This window comes from Poecilia mexicana, unplaced genomic scaffold (genome assembly GCF_051168715.1).
Source record: "Poecilia mexicana isolate PSO_F unplaced genomic scaffold, ASM5116871v1 scaffold_19, whole genome shotgun sequence".
NCBI classification, from domain to species: Eukaryota; Metazoa; Chordata; class Actinopteri; order Cyprinodontiformes; family Poeciliidae; genus Poecilia; species Poecilia mexicana.
In genome coordinates, this window is record NW_028263388.1 from 1,024,268 (window position 1) to 1,045,480 (window position 21,213).

The window sequence follows — 21,213 nt, forward strand, 5'->3', positions numbered from 1 at the left end:
TAATCTCAGGGAAAGAACCTGAGTTTCCGATGTTGATTTGTTTCATGAGGGAGCAGCAGCTGATACCGAGCCTTTAGCATCTCCAACCCGCTCTGCTCTCATGTCATTCAGAAACATTGGGGCGTCTTAAAGGGACAGGATTCTGTTTTCCAGGCACACAGAGCCATTTTACACAACAATCAAGCAATTATGTTACCTTCTGTTGTTAGAAAATGCTACATCAAATATGACTGAAAAGAAATGTCACTTCCTGATTTAACATCTTGAAATTGGGCCTCTGTCTCTTTAAAAGTTCCTGAAGCTCCGCCTCCAGGAAGACGTCCCAACATGGCTCCTCTATTAACCCTTTAACGTTTCTACCAGCGTTGCTCTGAGCAGCAGCTCCTATCATGAGCTCAGCAGCTGGTCGCTAATTGCTGATGGCTAGTCTGGAGGAGCAGAGTGAGGGAGGAGCTAAACCTCAGGGGCGGGGCTTGGTCCACCCAGGCATTTTAACAGTTCAATGGTTGCCATGGAGATGAAAGGATTTCTCAAACAAGAAAGAATAAAAGCATCACTTCAGGTTTGATTTTATAACATGATTCAAAACGTGGATTTTACGTGAAACTGCCCCTTTAATTAAGGACCTGTTAAAGGCCAGACCACAGGCTTTCATGGCGGCGTGTTTCCACTTACTGGCAGAACGGCAGCAGAGCCAGCAGCGTCTCTTTGGTGGGCCGGGCGGTGAACTCTGGCAGCGCCTGGATCAGCTTGTTCATCACCGTGCGCAGGTAGCTCTGCAGCTGCTTCCTCCGCTCCTCCACGAACTTCGCATCCTGCAGGCAGAGACGATGAGAGGAGGAATGAAGCTTCAACACCTGCAGAGTAAGATCCACGGTCAAACTACAAATGACCAGTGATTCTACCAGCGGTCCGGTTTGTCCCACAGCAAGACGTGAACAATATTTGGGCTTATTTAGCCTCAAAGGGAGGAAGACATGGTTGTCACATTTTCATCATTTATATGTTTAGAAATGTCACAGTTCCAAACTAAATATTTAATCAAAAGCGAATTACTTAGCTCCAAATTAAAAATTTTTCCAAACTGAGCATTTAATTTCCAAACCAATAATAAATAATTCAACCAAAATATTAAGCTCAAACTAAACATTTAGCTATCAACCTAACTATTTAGTTAGCAGCTAATGTGCTAGCTAAAGAGTGAGTCAAACGCGTCACTCGAGCGACGGCTGAAGTGATTTAGCCAGCAGGAAGAGTTTATATAGGTCTGTGACAGATGGCTTTTATTTTGATAGTCTACTTCCATTTATCACTAAACAAATTAGCATATTAGCTAAATATATAGTCAGCAAGCTAAATAATTACATTAGAAAATAAATATTTACTTCGGAAATAAGTATTTAGTTAAACTAAATATTTAATTTGGAGTTAAATATTTAGCTCCTAAACTAAATATTTAGTGTGAAACTGGGATTTATAAATTAACAAGGACAAAACCCCCATGTTTCTCTGTCAGACTAAATAAGCTAAATTATTCCTGTTAGTTTTTGTTGCTGGTGCTGCAGGGACCCCCTGCTGGGAGCCTCTTCCTTGGAGCCACATGGCCACAGTTAGCCTGGCTAATCAGCGTCCAGGACGGCTCAAACAAAGCCTGGGCAACCGCCGCGTTGCTGCTGGGAGCGCCGCGTTGGCGAGCAGCAACGCGGCGCAGCAATGCAGCAGCGGAGCGTTGGCACGCAGCAACGCAGCGCAGCAACGCAGCGCAGCAATGCAGCAGCGCAGCAATGCAGCAGCGCAGCAACGCAGCGCAGCAACACAGCGGAGCGTTGGCACGCAGCAACGCAGCGCAGCAACGCAGTGCAGAAACGCGGCGCAGCAATGCAGCAGCACAGCAGCGCAGCAACGCAGCGCAGCAACGCAGCGCAGCAACGCAGCGCAGCAACGCAGCGCAGCAACACAGCGGAGCGTTGGCACGCAGCAACGCAGCGCAGCAACGCAGCGCAGCAACGCAGCGCAGCAACGCAGCGCAGCAACGCAGCGCAGCAACGCAGCGCAGCAACGCAGCGCAGCAACGCAGCGCAGCAATGCAGCGGAGCAACACAGCGGAGCGTTGGCACGCAGCAACGCAGTGCAGCAACGCGGCGCAGCAATGCAGCAGCGCAGCAACGCAGCGCAGCAACACAGCGCAGCAACACAGCGGAGCGTTGGCACGCAGCAACGCAGCGCAGCAACGCAGCGCAGCAACGCAGCGGAGCGTTGGCACGCAGCAACCCGTATTAAAAATATTGCTCTGCTTCTCATCCCACTGCAGGTCAATTCGATCAGTTCTGTCCGAAACGCAGCAGAGCTGCTCACACTATTCTGAACTGCAACAAATAATGAGGCTGAAGGAGAGAAAAGGAAACAAACACTGAAGGTCAGAATTATTTATCAAACCGTTTAGAGGAGAGAAAAACTGCAGCTGAAAAATTCATCGACTTCCACCTGACCTGCTAAAACCGTTTCATCTGCATCGCTCAGGCTGAATGTTTTCAACCTGGAGCTGGTACCGACACGACCCGGTTCACCTACTAAAGGTGATTCCCCTTTAACTGGTTCTGCCCCAGTTCAACTCGGCCAGAACCGACTCCACCAGCAGATCCAGCACAGCTCTTCCTGCTTGGTAAAAACTGAACCGTGCGGAGCGCAAGTGACTCAGCTGAGAGCAGAACACGCTCGCTGATTGGTCCGCGATCAAGAACGAAGGATGTAAAGAGAAAAAGAGAGAAAAGAGAAAGGAGGAAAGAAAAAAGAGAATGAGCAAAATAAAAAAGACAAATAGTGAAAGAAACAAAGAAGAAAGAAAAAACAGAAGGAAAGATGGAAAGAAAGGCTGGAAGAAATAAAGAGGCAAAGACAGAAAGAATGAAAAACATTTGGATAATGAAATGGGGAATTCTCCTTTTAACAATTGTACCTGGAAAACCCTTAAATTCCAGGTTTTTCCAGGAGGTGACGGAACGCCTGGGTCTGTGGGAATCACTGTGTCCAAACAAAGCCGTGAAACGACGCAAACTTCTGCCACAGAGTCGCTAAGCGTCTCTCCAACATGGCCGGCAGCAGCAGCGAGGCCAGAGGAAACTGGAAACGTGAAATTAGGAAAAATGGGCTCAGAGTTTGGCAGCTGGTCTGAGTGGAGCAGAAGAGCCGCCATGCAGAGGAGATCTGCATGCTGGGCCATCAGGACGGGCAGGAGGGAAAATGGCCGCCTTCACGCTGCGTCAACAATGAGAGACGCTTTCACACTGCAGCGGTAATGAGACTAATGAAAGTTGTGACAGATTCCTCTGGAGACGCAGACGAGGCCAGGTGTTTGACACAGAGGGAAATATGACGGCTGAATATTTCCTCCCACACTTTGGGATCAGAAGATATTTCCCCGTTGCTGCTTTAACCATCAGCAACTTCTGAGAAGTCGGATACGCAACTCCTAGAAACTCCCATCTGGATGGGAGTTTCTAGTTGGAGCAGGGAACTTTCACATGCTTCCCTGCTCCAACATGAGAGTCAAACAGCTGAATTTCCCCTTCAACTCTGCAGAAACCCGAAATAAACCTTCAGTTCAGTCGAACCGGTTCTACTGGAACCAGAACATCTGCTCCACCTCCAGCTGCTCTGAGTCAAACCAACCTGTTCCCCTCCTGGCCTGTGGGGGCGCTGCACCAAGAACCACTGAAGGAAACGACACAAAAACCTCTGAAGACACTGAGAGCAACTTCCTTCTTCACCAGATGGAAACAAGATGGAGGCGGTTGGAGGATTTCTCTTTAGGCTAAAGAGCAGGAGCCATTTCTGTTGCTAGCGCTAGGCTAGCATGTTAGCTTTGGTTGGATTTACCCAGAATGCCCTGCACTGTAGTCCACTTCCTGCTTTTGGAGCGGTCTCACATTCAAACCAACCAGAGGTCACTTCAACCGAACCCAGACCGAGGTTTGGAGGACCAGAGGTCAGAGGTCAGTTAGCGTTTACACCTCACCAACAGACCGGATTTTAGAGGAAAACAGACTGGAGTCGGATTAAAGTGGACTGGACTGGGTTGGTGCGAACGCGTCCAAAGTACCAGAGCTGTTTCTCTGAGTTCGGACCCGTTTGGAGTGCAGACCAGTGGAGCCCAGCTCTGCTGTTAGCTTCGTTTCTGTTAGCCTTGCTTTCATCAATTACAAATAGACTGTTTGAGAATCTAAAAGTGACTTTGATACACATGCACACGTAAACACACGCGCGCGCCAGCGGGGGCTTTTATATTTTATTTCCAGCTAATGATGAAGAAATGTTAATGCTGGGACAGCATTCTGGCTCTGATATTTGACTGCGAGACCTTCAAAGGCTTTTTTAACGGCGCCATGAATATCTGCTCAGCTGCACTTCGCTCTGCTGAGGATGAAACACACCAGCTGTCAGTGGTGATCAGGTAGCAGGGGAAATGAGCGCACACACACACACACCCTGCTAACTGTATTACATGCCAAGGACTTTCAGTTTCATGCCTGTTAACATGCGCTCCCATGCAGAGACGCTTTCTGAAGCAGACTGACAGCTCAGTGAGGAGCAGCTGCAGCGGCGCTGTGATGGAGGGAAACTTCTGCTTCTCTGCTACCTGAACGGCAGCATGCTGCTCACCCGTCACATTCATCATGACGGCAGCCATTCACTGGGGCTTTGTTTTCGGCAGCTTCTGCAGAGTCAGAATTACTTTTATTTATCTATTTCCATCTAGATCGGAGGGTTCTGCCACTTCATAAAGATTTCTCCAGAACATCCCAAGGATTCTCCAGGAGCAGACGGTCATCTTCGTAATTTCCATTAATTAATTACAGACTTTAATACACAAAAGATTTAGATTAAACACATTGTTTTAACAGAGAAATGTCCTTAGTGGAACCTTTGTATCTGCGTGTTTCTGGTACACCCATAAATCTGACGCACAAGTGACATCTGCTTCTGCCATTTAAAATAATAAACTGCATTTCATTTTCATTCAGCTGAATTAATATTCAGTCTAAACCAGCTGAACAATCGAGCAGATGAATGCGTCTAACTTTCTCTCCACAGTAAAACCCCTCGGATCCAATAACTGATACAAACATTTAACCTCTGAGTGGTTCACCTGCTGCCCTGAACGCATCGTCTTCATCCCGGTCCAAATCGACGCGAGTCACCTGACTGAGCAGTGGGAGTGCTGCAGAGGTTGTGGACTGTTTTGTGGTTTTGATGCTGGTCTGGAATTACCAGCATCACTTCAGCCAAAGTTTTGAAAACGGGGAACGTTTCTCCTAAACAAGGCGTTTCTTGATTCGCCTTCGCTTCCTCCAGCAGAGGTTCAGCTCCAAAGCCGCCATATTGACTCCTCGCTGCGGCGTCCACTCATGCATCGCCAGGTCATTCAGCCGTTTCCATTTCAGAGACGAAGCTGCGAAGGGAAACTTGGCTTCTTATTTAGTGACCTGAACTCTGCGCTAAAATGTCTCTCCAAGTGATGAGGGGTGTGAAAAGTAATCTGTCAAAATTAAAGAGCGCCTTCAGATTTTTCTCTTTTTTTTTTTTAAATGGTCAAAGATGGAAAATCTTTAACGCGACCTCTGACCCGGAGTGCAGATATCCATAGGGATGTTTTTGGAAATCTTTGTTCATTTTTCAAACATGCTGCCTGAGATCTGCTGGCAGATCAAACAGGATCATCATGAGTCCGTCTGAAGAGGAAAAGGGCCGACTCTGGGTCACAAGGTGACCTCTGACCTTTGAAGCTCTGGAGCCTCTTTCTCTCACGTTCTGCATTGCGTCATTTCAGTCCTGCTAACGAGTTTCTCTGCATCTGCTGATGCTTCAGGCAAGACCGGCCAGCTGCTGATGCATCTCACACACACACACACACACACACACACACACACACACACACACACAGCTCCTAACCAGCCGACTGTTGGGCCTGTTGAATCGCTCCATGCTGCAGCTCTCATCAACGTTTTGCCAAACATTTGATTTTATTCGTTGCTGCCGTCGTTCCTCCTCTCGCCTTCATGACCATCGAGTTTTGGGCTCCAGTGTAAAATCTTTCCCTGCAGCTTTGATCGCAGGTCTGAAATCTACGACGGCGCATTATAGGGTCACTGTCAACAGAAAATATGAAGAAATACGGTTTGGTCCAGTGCTTCAGAAAAACATCAAGCCAAACTACAATTAAAATAAAATAAGGCTACAATTAATCAAACAGCAAAAACTGCACCAAGAACAAAATGCTGCAAACTGGCTCCCACAAACGTTAGTCCTCCAGGCCACTAGGGGGAGACAGAGTAACAACGTTAGCTACCAACTCTAGCGGTTGGTAGCTAACGTTGTTACAGAATCTGCTGTTCTGTAATATTGTACATGAAGTATTTTCCTTCTTCCTCCAACTTTCTACTGGACGTCCCGTCTTCATTTAGGGTCTGGTTGTCGACTCCCCCTGCTGGCCTGGAGGACTAACGTTTGGTGGAGCCAGTTTGCAGTGTTTTATACTTGCTGTTGGGTTTTGTTGTGTTTCCAGGTTTGTGTGTTTACATCTGTCGGTAGATCAGAGGTGTCCAAAGTGGGTTAGGGTTACCAGACTAACCCAGACTGCAGGTCAAGAATTACAAATGTGGCCCTCTACTGGGAACTTTTTAGAGTTTCACATTTAATTCTTCCTTCATGGAAAGTGTTAGGCACCAAGTATTTTTATTTCATTAGCCATGTTTTCTTTTAATTTTGGTTACTTTAAAGTTTTTGAAGAAAGTTCTCATTTTTGTTGTTTGGAAATGAAAATATTTTTTATACCAAAATAAACTGAAAAAATTACCTAAAATGTTTGTTTCATTAAAATATTTAATATTTAATGTATTGATGAGCATAAAAAAATTCACAAAATGATTTTGTGTTTCTAAAAACAAAATGGCTCCTGAGTTTATCTGGTCCCTGAGTCACATGTACGGATATAAAATCATATTTTTTAACACAGAAATTGGAAACGTAACGGAGCTGCTTAGAGCCGGACATGTTTGTGTTTATGGTTTATGAGTCATGAGGTCGTTTGGAGGTCATCTGAACGGACAGGAAGCAGAGACCTACTGGGAACATCATCAGCAAACTGAGTCACTGCTGCTGCTTCACAGATTAAATGAATATGTTGAAGCAGAGAAGCGGTTATATAACCACCATGGTAGGTCAACATGCACGTGGATTCACTAATTTTAGGATTTTAATTAATTTGCTGGTGAATTAATGGCTGTAACAGAGCATCCATGAGCTTTTAATAAGACGGCTTCAACTCGTTATAAACTAACAGTCTAAAGGGAGAAACGAGTTCTGCTTTCATTTGGTTAGAAGCTTAACAGCAGCTCACCTGGAGGAGGAAAGGTGTTCACCTCTGAAAACCAATAAAGACAACACACACACACACACACACACACACACACACACACACACACACACACACACTATAAGCTAGGGGTGGGAATATTTTACCAACTCATGATTCGATTCAAACCGATTCTTCATAATTTCTGCTTCAGTCGATCTGTGATCATAGGATCCTCATGACAGATCATAAGGATCTGTCAGACTGGAGCAGATCTGAACGACACATGGAGACATTAAAGTGTTTTAAATATTAATCCATGCTTAAAGTAAATCACTCCCTCTCTGAATCCTCCATTTTCCTCCATCAGAGAGCGCCACCTTTCTGCAGAGCGCCTTTCAATTTCCACCCAGGAGTCTTGAGCCACCACAGTGTTTGGAGTTATTCAGTGAAAAATCATAAAAAATATAAAAAATTTAACATTGTGTCTGATAAACGTTTCTTTAAAATATTTATGTTGACTGCAGATACAGAAACCAGATAGTGAAAGCAAAATATCGTTTCTTCACAAGCCCCGCCCACAACCTTCCAACCAATCACAGCCCTGCTCTCAGACCGGACAGTCTGACCAATCAAATCCCACCTCTGTGTTCCGTACCGGACCTTCTAACCAATCACAGCTCACCTCTCGGAGTACCGGAACTGCGTAGCTCCGCTGTAGCTTAACTAGCTCCGTTTATTAGCGGTGTTCCTGAAGTTCTCCGTCTACATTTTGTGAACTTTGAACTCGGTGAAGCTCATGTCCAGCTCGGTTTTCCTCCCAGGAATTCAGGTAAAAACCAAAAAGAACTCAAATATTTTCCTTCAACGAAGACGGAGCCGCTTGAATTTCTGTTGCTTCCTCTTTGTTCTTTCTGCCTCGTGTAAGTTTCTGTACCGTCTCCATGGCAACGCCAGGACTCCCGCTTAGTTACAAGACGGAAGCCAACAGAGAGGCGGTTTGTTTTATTTTTTAAAATGAATATTAGGATGTTATAATGATTCTGAATCAATCTTTTGGCACACTGCTGGTAAAAACAATCCATTCTGAAGAAATGCAGAGAGCGTTTTATCAAACTGCTGCTTTATGCTCAGTTTTCCATGAAGCATCAGTGTGTGTGTGTGTGTGTGTGTGTGTGTGTGAGTGTTACTGAGCACACACACACACTGGGCACAGAGACACACCCAGACTTCACTAATCTGCCACTTAAATCTCAGGAAGCTTTAAAGCTTTATCCAGCTGCTTCCTGTTTCTCTCAGTCTGGCCTCAAATCTTTCGCTTCTGTTTTTGGTGATGAAGATGCTTTTTTTAAATCGGTTCAGTCCTTCGCTTTCCTTCACAGTCATCTCACAGCTGAACCCAACAGAACCTGAGGGTTACTGGAACTCTGAACACTTTATTAGGTACACCTACCGGGACCCGAGCTGGAAACTTGACTTATTCGTACTGGATGTTGAATCAAACTGAAATGCTTTGGCCCAGTTCGCCGTGGCAGCATCCAGACAAACAGTGCGACCTCACCTTGTTCCCAATGGCTTTCTTGGGTGGAAAGCTGAAGGTGTCCACCTGTGGGAACTGGGACCTCAGCTGGTTGTGCAGCTCTCTGAACTCGGTGTAGCGTCTGTAGACGTTCCACTCGTTGTCCAGGATGCGAATGTAAACCTGAGGACAGGAAGACGCATCAACCGTCAGTGATCTGTGTCAGGAACCCGACAGAAGCCACACAGCGTGCCGGGCTGCGCTCTACATGGAGGCTCCAGGATAAACGTGACGACGGAACGGCTCGTCCTCTTTTCCACTTACATACAGAAACAGAACAGAAAGTGTCTGCAGTCGTGACTGCGCCGCCACTATTTCCATGCACCATTAGCTGCTTTATTCAGACTCATGAAAGATGGAGGGAGAGAGAGAAAGAGGGAGAGATGAGCCTATTAGAGGACAGAGAGGAGAGTCGGGTTTTATTCTCACTGAAGGAAAAACAGGCGACACAAAACACACAGACAGCTGAAGAGCTTTTAACAAAAACACAGAGAAACATGAATACAGAAACATCAGGATCCCAACGGAGGAAATACATCAATTAATTCAAGAATATAACTGGATAATATCTTCTCTGTTTGAGCCGCCAGCAGCCCTTCAACATCTTCACAGTTCAGGAAATCAAATGACAGAAAAACTCAAAGCAGAGGATCGATGTGAAGCAGAAGGACATTAGCTGCTTCAAACATAAAGTAGCTTAATGGAAAAACTCCCGTTTTCAGTAAAAAGTTGTTTTGCAGGGATGAGGTTGTTTTTATTAAATAGATGTTTCACTAAACTGCAATGGAAACATTTTTTCCACATCGTACGAGTCACATGATCAACATTCAGATGTTACTACTGGTGAAAACCATGAAGAAGACGACAGGAAGTGTTCTTCATGGTTTGTTTCTGTTTGTTTAGAGCATCACTCTGTTCATAGTCATTTCAACATGTTGAATCAATAACTCCAATGGAAAATGGCCGACTCAAAACGCGTAACTCCTCCCAAGTAGGCGGGGCTTATCACTGAGTCCTCTGATTGGCTGATAGATGGGCGCTAGCTCCAGAAATTATGATCATCTCATGTTTACATCCGTCGCTGCCAAGATTAATGACTTACTGTGATTTTAATTTCATTTCGTATTTAATAGAAACAGCTGTTATAAAACTATTTCACCTGGTAGTAAAGAACTATTTCTGTTTTTATTTCCACGTGTTTGACTGGAAAACCTGGGATCCAAACTTTAACCATCTGTAAACAGACGTATTCATGGTTTGAGTCAATAGACTCATATTTTCATTTCAGGCTGGATAAATTAAAATGCTGCTAATTTCAGGTTAAATGTGTTAAATGATCTCCAGCCTGAAACAGTTTGAGACAAACAGAAACACATTTAGATCCTGGAATTTAATCAGTTTTCACTGCTGCGTTATCAGAGGAAGCAGCTTTAAATCTGACTAACAGTCGGGTGAACGGGTCCAAACAGAACCAGAACCAGAGAGTTTAACGGATCTAGGTTCGACTCCAGCTGCATCTGACAGCGATGGTCTAATCAAAGTCCAACATGGAGAGTTTTTATTTCCAGACTTCACTACCTGCAACTTCCAACCGCTACGCTCCAACAGTCTGTGTGTGTGTGTGTGTGTGTGCGTGTTCATGTGTGCGTGTGTTCATGTGTGTGTGTGCGTGCGTGTTCATGTGTGCGTGTTCGTGTGTGTGTGGGTGTTCATGTGTGCGTGTTCGTGTGCGTGTTCATGTGTGTGCGTGTGTGTTCATGTGTGCGTGTTCGTGTGCGTGTTCATGTGTGTGTGTGTGTTCATGTGTGCGTGTTCGTGTGTGTGTGTGTGTTCATGTGTGCGTGTTCGTGTGCGTGTTCATGTGTGTGTGTGTGTTCATGTGTGCGTGTTCGTGTGCGTGTTCATGTGTGTGTGTGTGTTCATGTGTGCGTGTTCGTGTGCGTGTTCATGTGTGTGTGTGTGTTCATGTGTGCGTGTTCGTGTGTGTGTGTGTGTTCATGTGTGCGTGTTCGTGTGCGTGTTCATGTGTGTGCGTGTTCATGTGTGCGTGTTCGTGTGCGTGTTCATGTGTGCGTGTTCGTGTGTGTGTGTGTGTTCATGTGTGTGTGTTCGTGTGTGTGTGGGTGTTCATGTGTGTGTGTGTGTTCATGTGTGTGCGTGTTCATGTGTGCGTGTTCGTGTGCGTGTTCATGTGTGCGTGTTCGTGTGTGTGTGCGTGTTCATGTGTGCGTGTTCGTGTGTGTGTGTGTGTTCATGTGTGCGTGTTCGTGTGCGTGTTCATGTGTGTGCGTGTTCATGTGTGCGTGTTCGTGTGCGTGTTCATGTGTGCGTGTTCGTGTGTGTGTGGGTGTTCATGTGTGCGTGTTCGTGTGCGTGTTCATGTGTGTGTGTGTGTTCATGTGTGCGTGTTCGTGTGTGTGTGGGTGTTCATGTGTGCGTGTTCGTGTGCGTGTTCATGTGTGTGTGTGTGTTCATGTGTGCGTGTTCGTGTGTGTGTGTGTGTTCATGTGTGCGTGTTCGTGTGCGTGTTCATGTGTGTGTGCGTGTTCATGTGTGCGTGTTCGTGTGCGTGTTCATGTGTGCGTGTTCGTGTGTGTGTGTGTGTTCATGTGTGTGTGTGTGTGCGTGCGTGTTCATGTGTGTGTGTTCGTGTGTGTGTGGGTGTTCATGTGTGTGTGTGTGTTCATGTGTGCGTGTTCGTGTGCGTGTTCATGTGTGTGTGTGTGTTCATGTGTGCGTGTTCGTGTGCGTGTTCATGTGTGCGTGTTCGTGTGTGTGTGTGTGTTCATGTGTGTGTGTGTGTGCGTGCGTGTTCATGTGTGTGTGTTCGTGTGTGTGTGGGTGTTCATGTGTGTGTGTGTGTTCATGTGTGCGTGTTCGTGTGTGTGTTCATGTGTGCGTGTTCGTGTGTGTGTGCGTGTTCATGTGTGTGTGTGTGTGCGTGTTCATGTGTGCGTGTTCGTGTGTGTGTGGGTGTTCATGTGTGTGTGTGTGTTCATGTGTGCGTGTTCGTGTGTGTGTTCATGTGTGTGTGTGTGCGTGTTCGTGTGTGCGTGTTCGTGTGTGTGTGTGTGCGTGTGTGTTCGTGTGTGCGTGTGTGTTCGTGTGTGCGTGTGTGTTCGTGTGTGCGTGTGTGTTCGTGTGTGCGTGTGTGTTCGTGTGTTCGTGTGTGCGTGTGTGTTCGTGTGTGCGTGTGTGTTCGTGTGTGCGTGTGTGCGTGTGTTCGTGTGTGCGTGTGTGTTCGTGTGTGTTCGTGTGTGTTCGTGTGTGCGTGTGTTCGTGTGTGCGTGTGTGTTCGTGTGTTCGTGTGTGCGTGTGTGTTCGTGTGTGCGTGTGTTCGTGTGTGTGCGTGTGTGCGTGTGTGTTCGTGTGTGTGTGTGTGCGTGTGTGTTCGTGTGTGCGTGTTCGTGTGTGTGTGTGCGTGTGTGTTCGTGTGTGTGTGTGTGCGTGTGTGTTCGTGTGTGTGTGTGCGTGTGTGTTCGTGTGTGCGTGTGTGTTCGTGTGTGTGTGTGCGTGTGTGTTCGTGTGTGTGTGTGTGCGTGTGTGTTCGTGTGTGCGTGTGTGTTCGTGTGTGCGTGTGTTCGTGTGTGTGCGTGCGTGCGTGTTCGTGTGTGTGTGTGTTCATGTGTGTGTGTTCGTGTGTGTGTGTGTGCGTGTGTGTTCGTGTGTGCGTGTGTGTTCGTGTGTGTGTGTGCGTGTGTGTTCGTGTGTGCGTGTGTGTTCGTGTGTGTGTGTGTGCGTGTGTGTTCGTGTGTGCGTGTGTGTTCGTGTGTGTGTGTGCGTGTGTGTTCGTGTGTGTGTGTGTGCGTGTGTGTTCGTGTGTGCGTGTGTTCGTGTGTGTGCGTGTGTGCGTGTTCGTGTGTGTGTGTGTGTTCATGTGTGTGTGTTCGTGTGTGTGCGTGTGTGTTCGTGTGTGCGTGTGTGTTCGTGTGTGCGTGTGTGTTCGTGTGTGTGTGTGTGCGTGTGTGTTCGTGTGTGCGTGTGTGTTCGTGTGTGCGTGTGTTCGTGTGTGTGTGTTCGTGTGTGCGTGTTCGTGTGTGTGTTCATGTGTGTGTGTTCGTGTGTGTGTGTGTGCGTGTGTGTGTGTGTTCATGTGTGTGTGTTCATGTGTGTGTGTTCGTGTGTGCGTGTGTGTTCGTGTGTGCGTGTTCGTGTGTGTGTGTGTGTTCATGTGTGTGTGTGTGTGCGTGCGTGTTCATGTGTGTGTGTGTGTGCGTGTGTGTTCGTGTGTGCGTGTGTGTTCATGTGTGCGTGTTCGTGTGTGTGTGTGTGTTCATGTGTGTGTGTGTGTGCGTGCGTGTTCATGTGTGTGTGTTCGTGTGTGTGTGGGTGTTCATGTGTGTGTGTGTGTTCATGTGTGCGTGTTCGTGTGCGTGTTCATGTGTGTGTGTGTGTTCATGTGTGCGTGTTCGTGTGCGTGTTCATGTGTGCGTGTTCGTGTGTGTGTGTGTGTTCATGTGTGTGTGTGTGTGTGCGTGCGTGTTCATGTGTGTGTGTTCGTGTGTGTGTGGGTGTTCATGTGTGTGTGTGTGTTCATGTGTGCGTGTTCGTGTGTGTGTTCATGTGTGTGCGTGCGTGCGTGTTCATGTGTGTGTGTGTGTTCATGTGTGCGTGTTCGTGTGTGTGTTCATGTGTGCGTGTTCATGTGTGTGTGTGTGTGCGTGCGTGCGTGTTCATGTGTGCGTGTTCGTGTGTGTGTGCGTGTTCATGTGTGTGTGTGTGTGCGTGCGTGCGTGTTCATGTGTGCGTGTTCGTGTGTGTGTGCGTGTTCATGTGTGCGTGTTCGTGTGTGTGTGTGTGCGTGTGTGTTCGTGTGTGCGTGTGTGTTCGTGTGTGCGTGTGTGTTCGTGTGTGCGTGTGTGTTCGTGTGTGCGTGTGTGTTCGTGTGTGCGTGTGTGTTCGTGTGTGCGTGTGTGTTCGTGTGTGCGTGTGTGCGTGTGTGTTCGTGTGTGCGTGTGTGTGCGTGTGTGTTCGTGTGTGCGTGTGTGTTCGTGTGTGCGTGTGTGTTCGTGTGTGCGTGTGTGCGTGTGTGTTCGTGTGTGCGTGTGTGTTCGTGTGTGCGTGTGTGTTCGTGTGTGCGTGTGTGTTCGTGTGTGCGTGTGTGCGTGTGTGTTCGTGTGTGCGTGTGTGTTCGTGTGTGTTCGTGTGTGCGTGTGTTCGTGTGTGTGCGTGTGTGTTCGTGTGTGCGTGTGTGTTCGTGTGTGCGTGTGTGTTCGTGTGTGCGTGTGTGTTCGTGTGTGCGTGTGTGCGTGTGTGTTCGTGTGTGCGTGTTCGTGTGTGTGTGTGCGTGTGTGTTCGTGTGTGTGTGTGTGCGTGTGTGTTCGTGTGTGTGTGTGCGTGTGTGTTCGTGTGTGTGTGTGTGCGTGTGTGTTCGTGTGTGTGTGTGTGCGTGTGTGTTCGTGTGTGCGTGTGTGTTCGTGTGTGCGTGTGTGTTCGTGTGTGCGTGTGTGCGTGTGTGTTCGTGTGTGCGTGTGTGTTCGTGTGTTCGTGTGTGCGTGTGTGTTCGTGTGTGTTCGTGTGTGTTCGTGTGTGCGTGTGTGCGTGTGTTCGTGTGTGCGTGTGTGTTCGTGTGTGCGTGTGTGCGTGTGTTCGTGTGTGCGTGTGTGTTCGTGTGTTCGTGTGTGCGTGTGTGTTCGTGTGTGCGTGTGTTCGTGTGTGTGCGTGTGTGTTCGTGTGTGCGTGTGTGTTCGTGTGTGTGTGTGTGCGTGTGTGTTCGTGTGTGCGTGTTCGTGTGTGTGTGTGCGTGTGTGTTCGTGTGTGTGTGTGTGCGTGTGTGTTCGTGTGTGTGTGTGCGTGTGTGTTCGTGTGTGCGTGTGTGTTCGTGTGTGTGTGTGCGTGTGTGCGTGTGTTCGTGTGTGCGTGTGTGTTCGTGTGTGTGTGTGCGTGTGTGCGTGTGTGTTCGTGTGTGCGTGTGTGTTCGTGTGTGTGTGTGCGTGTGTGTGTGTGTGCGTGTGTGTTCGTGTGTGCGTGTGTGTTCGTGTGTGCGTGTGTTCGTGTGTGTGCGTGCGTGCGTGTTCGTGTGTGTGTGTGTTCATGTGTGTGTGTTCGTGTGTGTGTGTGTGCGTGTGTGTTCGTGTGTGCGTGTGTGTTCGTGTGTGTGTGTGCGTGTGTGTTCGTGTGTGCGTGTGTGTTCGTGTGTGTGTGTGTGCGTGTGTGTTCGTGTGTGCGTGTGTGTTCGTGTGTGTGTGTGCGTGTGTGTTCGTGTGTGTGTGTGTGCGTGTGTGTTCGTGTGTGCGTGTGTTCGTGTGTGTGTTCATGTGTGTGTGTTCGTGTGTGTGTGTGTGCGTGTGTGTTCGTGTGTGCGTGTGTGTTCGTGTGTGCGTGTGTGTTCGTGTGTGTGTGTGTGCGTGTGTGTTCGTGTGTGCGTGTGTGTTCGTGTGTGCGTGTGTTCGTGTGTGTGTGTTCGTGTGTGCGTGTTCGTGTGTGTGTTCATGTGTGTGTGTTCGTGTGTGTGTGTGTGCGTGTGTGTGCGTGTGTGTTCGTGTGTGCGTGTTCGTGTGTGTGTGTGTGTTCATGTGTGTGTGTGTGTGCGTGCGTGTTCATGTGTGTGTGTGTGTGCGTGTGTGTTCGTGTGTGCGTGTGTGTTCATGTGTGCGTGTTCGTGTGTGTGTGTGTGTTCATGTGTGTGTGTGTGTGCGTGCGTGTTCATGTGTGTGTGTTCGTGTGTGTGTGGGTGTTCATGTGTGTGTGTGTGTTCATGTGTGCGTGTTCGTGTGCGTGTTCATGTGTGTGTGTGTGTTCATGTGTGCGTGTTCGTGTGCGTGTTCATGTGTGCGTGTTCGTGTGTGTGTTCATGTGTGTGTGTGTGTGCGTGTTCATGTGTGTGTGTTCGTGTGTGTGTGGGTGTTCATGTGTGTGTGTGTGTTCATGTGTGCGTGTTCGTGTGTGTGTTCATGTGTGTGCGTGCGTGCGTGTTCATGTGTGTGTGTGTGTTCATGTGTGTGTGTGTGTTCATGTGTGCGTGTTCGTGTGTGTGTTCATGTGTGCGTGTTCGTGTGTGTGTGCGTGTTCATGTGTGTGTGTGTGTTCATGTGTGCGTGTTCGTGTGTGTGTTCATGTGTGTGCGTGCGTGCGTGTTCATGTGTGTGTGTGGGTGTTCATGTGTGTGTGTGTGTTCATGTGTGCGTGTTCGTGTGTGTGTTCATGTGTGCGTGTTCGTGTGTGTGTGCGTGTTCATGTGTGTGTGTGTGTTCATGTGTGCGTGTTCGTGTGTGTGTTCATGTGTGTGCGTGCGTGCGTGTTCATGTGTGTGTGTGTGTTCATGTGTGCGTGTTCGTGTGTGTGTTCATGTGTGCGTGTTCGTGTGTGTGTGCGTGTTCATGTGTGCGTGTTCGTGTGTGTGTGGGTGTTCATGTGTGTGTGTGTGTTCATGTGTGCGTGTTCGTGTGTGCGTGTTCGTGTGTGTGTGTGTGCGTGTGTGTTCGTGTGTGCGTGTGTGTTCGTGTGTGCGTGTGTGTTCGTGTGTGCGTGTGTGCGTGTGTGTTCGTGTGTGCGTGTGTGTTCGTGTGTGCGTGTGTGTGCGTGTGTGCGTGTGTGTTCGTGTGTGCGTGTGTGTTCGTGTGTGTTCGTGTGTGCGTGTGTGTTCGTGTGTGCGTGTGTGTTCGTGTGTGTGTGTGCGTGTGTGTTCATGTGTGTGTGTGTGTTCATGTGTGCGTGTTCGTGTGTGTGTTCATGTGTGCGTGTTCGTGTGTGTGTGCGTGTTCATGTGTGCGTGTTCGTGTGTGTGTGGGTGTTCATGTGTGTGTGTGTGTTCATGTGTGCGTGTTCGTGTGTGCGTGTTCGTGTGTGTGTGTGTGCGTGTGTGTTCGTGTGTGCGTGTGTGTTCGTGTGTGCGTGTGTGTTCGTGTGTGCGTGTGTGCGTGTGTGTTCGTGTGTGCGTGTGTGTTCGTGTGTGCGTGTGTGTGCGTGTGTGCGTGTGTGTTCGTGTGTGCGTGTGTGTTCGTGTGTGTTCGTGTGTGCGTGTGTGTTCGTGTGTGCGTGTGTGTTCGTGTGTGTGTGTGCGTGTGTGTTCGTGTGTGTGTGTGTGCGTGTGTGTTCGTGTGTGCGTGTGTTCGTGTGTGTGTTCATGTGTGTGTGTTCGTGTGTGTGTGTGTGCGTGTGTGTTCGTGTGTGCGTGTGTGTTCGTGTGTGCGTGTGTGTTCGTGTGTGTGTGTGTGCGTGTGTGTTCGTGTGTGCGTGTGTGTTCGTGTGTGCGTGTGTTCGTGTGTGTGTGTTCGTGTGTGCGTGTTCGTGTGTGTGTTCATGTGTGTGTGTTCGTGTGTGTGTGTGTGCGTGTGTGTGCGTGTGTGTTCGTGTGTGCGTGTTCGTGTGTGTGTGTGTGTTCATGTGTGTGTGTGTGTGCGTGCGTGTTCATGTGTGTGTGTGTGTGCGTGTGTGTTCGTGTGTGCGTGTGTGTTCATGTGTGCGTGTTCGTGTGCGTGTTCATGTGTGCGTGTTCGTGTGTGTGTTCATGTGTGTGTGTGTGTGCGTGTTCATGTGTGTGTGTTCGTGTGTGTGTGGGTGTTCATGTGTGTGTGTGTGTTCATGTGTGCGTGTTCGTGTGTGTGTTCATGTGTGTGCGTGCGTGCGTGTTCATGTGTGTGTGTGTGTTCATGTGTGTGTGTGTGTTCATGTGTGCGTGTTCGTGTGTGTGTTCATGTGTGCGTGTTCGTGTGTGTGTGCGTGTTCATGTGTGTGTGTGTGTTCATGTGTGCGTGTTCGTGTGTGTGTTCATGTGTGTGCGTGCGTGCGTGTTCATGTGTGTGTGTGGGTGTTCATGTGTGTGTGTGTGTTCATGTGTGCGTGTTCGTGTGTGTGTTCATGTGTGCGTGTTCGTGTGTGTGTGCGTGTTCATGTGTGTGTGTGTGTTCATGTGTGCGTGTTCGTGTGTGTGTTCATGTGTGTGCGTGCGTGCGTGTTCATGTGTGTGTGTGTGTTCATGTGTGCGTGTTCGTGTGTGTGTTCATGTGTGCGTGTTCGTGTGTGTGTGCGTGTTCATGTGTGCGTGTTCGTGTGTGTGTGGGTGTTCATGTGTGTGTGTGTGTTCATGTGTGCGTGTTCGTGTGTGCGTGTTCGTGTGTGTGTGTGTGCGTGTGTGTTCGTGTGTGCGTGTGTGTTCGTGTGTGCGTGTGTGTTCGTGTGTGCGTGTGTGCGTGTGTGTTCGTGTGTGCGTGTGTGTTCGTGTGTGCGTGTGTGTGCGTGTGTGCGTGTGTGTTCGTGTGTGCGTGTGTGTTCGTGTGTGTTCGTGTGTGCGTGTGTGTTCGTGTGTGCGTGTGTGTTCGTGTGTGCGTGTGTGTTCGTGTGTGTGTGTGTGCATGTGTTCGTGTGTGTTCGTGTGTGCGTGTGTGTTCGTGTGTGTGTGTGTGCGTGTGTGTTCGTGTGTGCGTGTTCGTGTGTGTGTGTGCGTGTGTGTTCGTGTGTGTGTGTGTGCGTGTGTGTTCGTGTGTGTGTGTGCGTGTGTGTTCGTGTGTGTGTGTGTGCGTGTGTGTTCGTGTGTGTGTGTGCGTGTGTGTTCGTGTGTGTGTGTGTGCGTGTGTGTTCGTGTGTGCGTGTGTGTTCGTGTGTGTGTGTGTGCGTGTGTGTTCGTGTGTGCGTGTTCGTGTGTGTGTGTGCGTGTGTGTTCGTGTGTGTGTGTGTGCGTGTGTGTTCGTGTGTGCGTGTGTGCATGTGTTCGTGTGTGTTCGTGTGTGCGTGTGTGTTCGTGTGTGTGTGTGTGCGTGTGTGTTCGTGTGTGCGTGTTCGTGTGTGTGTGTGCGTGTGTGTTCGTGTGTGTGTGTGTGCGTGTGTGTTCGTGTGTGTGTGTGCGTGTGTGTTCGTGTGTGTGTGTGTGCGTGTGTGTTCGTGTGTGTGTGTGCGTGTGTGTTCGTGTGTGTGTGTGTGCGTGTGTGTTCGTGTGTGCGTGTGTTCGTGTGTGTGCGTGCGTGCGTGTTCATGTGTGCGTGTTCGTGTGTGTGTGTGTGTTCATGTGTGTGTGTTCGTGTGTGTGTGTGTGCGTGTGTGTTCGTGTGTGCGTGTGTGTTCGTGTGTGCGTGTGTGTTCGTGTGTGTGTGTGTGCGTGTGTGTTCGTGTGTGCGTGTGTGTTCGTGTGTGTGTGTGTGCGTGTGTGTTCGTGTGTGCGTGTGTTCGTGTGTGTGTGTTCGTGTGTGTGCGTGTTCGTGTGTGTGTTCATGTGTGTGTGTTCGTGTGTGTGTGTGTGTTCGTGTGTGCGTGTGTGTTCGTGTGTGCGTGTGTGTTCGTGTGTGTGTGTGTGCGTGTGTGTTCGTGTGTGCGTGTGTGTTCGTGTGTGCGTGTGTGTTCGTGTGTGCGTGTTCGTGTGTGTGTGTGTGTTCATGTGTGTGTGTTCGTGTGTGTGTGTGTGCGTGTGTGTTCGTGTGTGCGTGTGTGTTCGTGTGTGCGTGTGTGTTCGTGTGTGTGTGTGTGCGTGTGTGTTCGTGTGTGCGTGTGTGTTCGTGTGTGCGTGTGTTCATGTGTGTGTGTTCGTGTGTGTGTGTGTGCGTGTGTGTTCGTGTGTGTGTGTGTGTTCGTGTGTGCGTGTGTGTTCGTGTGTGTGTGTGTGCGTGTGTGTTCGTGTGTGCGTGTGTGTTCGTGTGTGCGTGTGTGTTCGTGTGTGCGTGTGTTCGTGTGTGCGTGTGTGTTCGTGTGTGTGTGTGTGCGTGTGTGTTCGTGTGTGCGTGTGTGTTCGTGTGTGCGTGTGTGTTCGTGTGTGCGTGTGTTCGTGTGTGCGTGTGTGTTCGTGTGTGCGTGTGTTCGTGTGTTCGTGTGTGTTCATGTGTGTGTGTGTGTGTGAGAAAGTAAGCAGCGCCTGAACTCTCCAACTCGTTCTTCACATGGACTATTTTGGTCCGGTGTGCCGATGAGTCCGACACGGCGGCCGCTTCCAGGAGAGACTGTGAAGCTCGGCGCTTCCATCGTCTAATTAAACAATTAGCGTCTCCTTCCGCCCACGCCCAGCCTGCTGGCCGCCGCAGAGAGGATGCTGGGAAAAAACTCACATTTTTACCTCCCGGCGTCCAGCAGCAATCAGAACGGCTTCATTGTTTTCATTTACAACTCATTGTTAGTGTGGACTATGTGTTCACTTTAGTTTAGTTTTATTGTTTGAAAATGCTTCGTTTCAGTTTAGATTTTCTGTTCAGTCATATTTTTAGTTTTTTTTTATACCAGGAACAAGAATAATTTTTTTTCTATAGTTGTAACAAAATCCCAGGAAACATCACAGTTTGAGATGTAAAAGATTTACGGCACAGAAACTTTCAGACTTTCACTAAAGATAATAAAAGCAGCGGCATTTTCCCATTTTAATGTTATTCAAACCCCTGTGAAACGCAAAGTAATCCCAAATCAGATTTTAGCGCTTCTTCCTGACTTATGCCGAAGTGGCGCCATCTGCTGGCAGAAAGCGGCACAGCAAGAAAAACCAGCAACAACCAGAAACCGGAAACGGAGCACATTTTTCAGTAACTCAGTTATTTTTAGTCAGTTTTGTCTGAATGGCCCGATTAGACCAACAGGAAGTGGTTCTGAACGGCGTGGAAGCTCAGGAGTAAACCCAACAGGAAATGACTGGAACAGACTGATGCGTCTGTGTTTTGCTTTCTGATGTGATGCTGGCCAGCAGGAAGCCCAGATGAAGTGACAGCAGCGGCTGACATGATGGGAGCGGACGGCGCCGCTAATGGAGCGGAGCCGCTGCTGTCAGCACTTCAGGAGCAAAGCTCACAAACTTCTGCTCTACCGAGTCCAGGAAGGCAGCGAGGGACTTCCTGGTGCTTTTAATTCAGATAAAAAACATCTTTCACTTTTCTGCCCTGATATTCAGTCAGCAAATAAAATATGTCTATACATATTTCATTAAAGTGACATATGCGTTCCTATCTGACCAATCAGGACGTCCACACCTGACGGCCTGATCCAGTAAAAACTCATCTCTCCTCCACAGGAAGTTTCTGTTCAAGCAGGTTGAACTGGGTTCCACTGCATCGCTGTGCCAAGTGGGAAACGGGCGGCCGTTGGCCTGAACCTCAGCTAAAACAGAAAGTAGGTTGGGCTGCTGTTAGTTGGAGCCAGTTCAAGTTTCCCCCATGCAGATAGTGAATCTTCATCAGTGCAGACAGAGCGTCTGCTTAGAGTATAGCAGGAGAAGTTAGCATTATTACGCTATCGCTTCTGTGACTTTTAAAATGATTTTTAAGCATTTTAGCGTTTATTTAGCATCTCAAAGTTCAGATTATCACACCAGGAAATATTTTCACGTTTCTAAAACGCATCATATCGGAAGGGGTTAAAGGTCACCACTGACAATAGC

The 21,213-nt window shown here is 48.6% G+C and overlaps 1 protein-coding gene across 2 annotated transcripts in view; it reads right to left on the reverse strand.

The window, feature by feature from the left end:
* snx29 (sorting nexin 29) overlaps positions 1-21,213 on the reverse strand; it is a 127,392-nt gene that overhangs the window by 5,403 nt on the left and 100,776 nt on the right. The window contains exons 19-20 of one of the 2 annotated variants that reach the window (XM_088016539.1): positions 8,913-9,053; positions 676-815 (exon numbers count right to left, since the gene is read on the reverse strand). In XM_088016539.1, coding sequence (XP_087872665.1) covers positions 676-815; positions 8,913-9,053 — 281 coding nt within the window. The remainder of the gene's footprint in view (positions 1-675; positions 816-8,912; positions 9,054-21,213) is intronic. The other variant, XM_088016540.1, reaches the window with a different exon arrangement.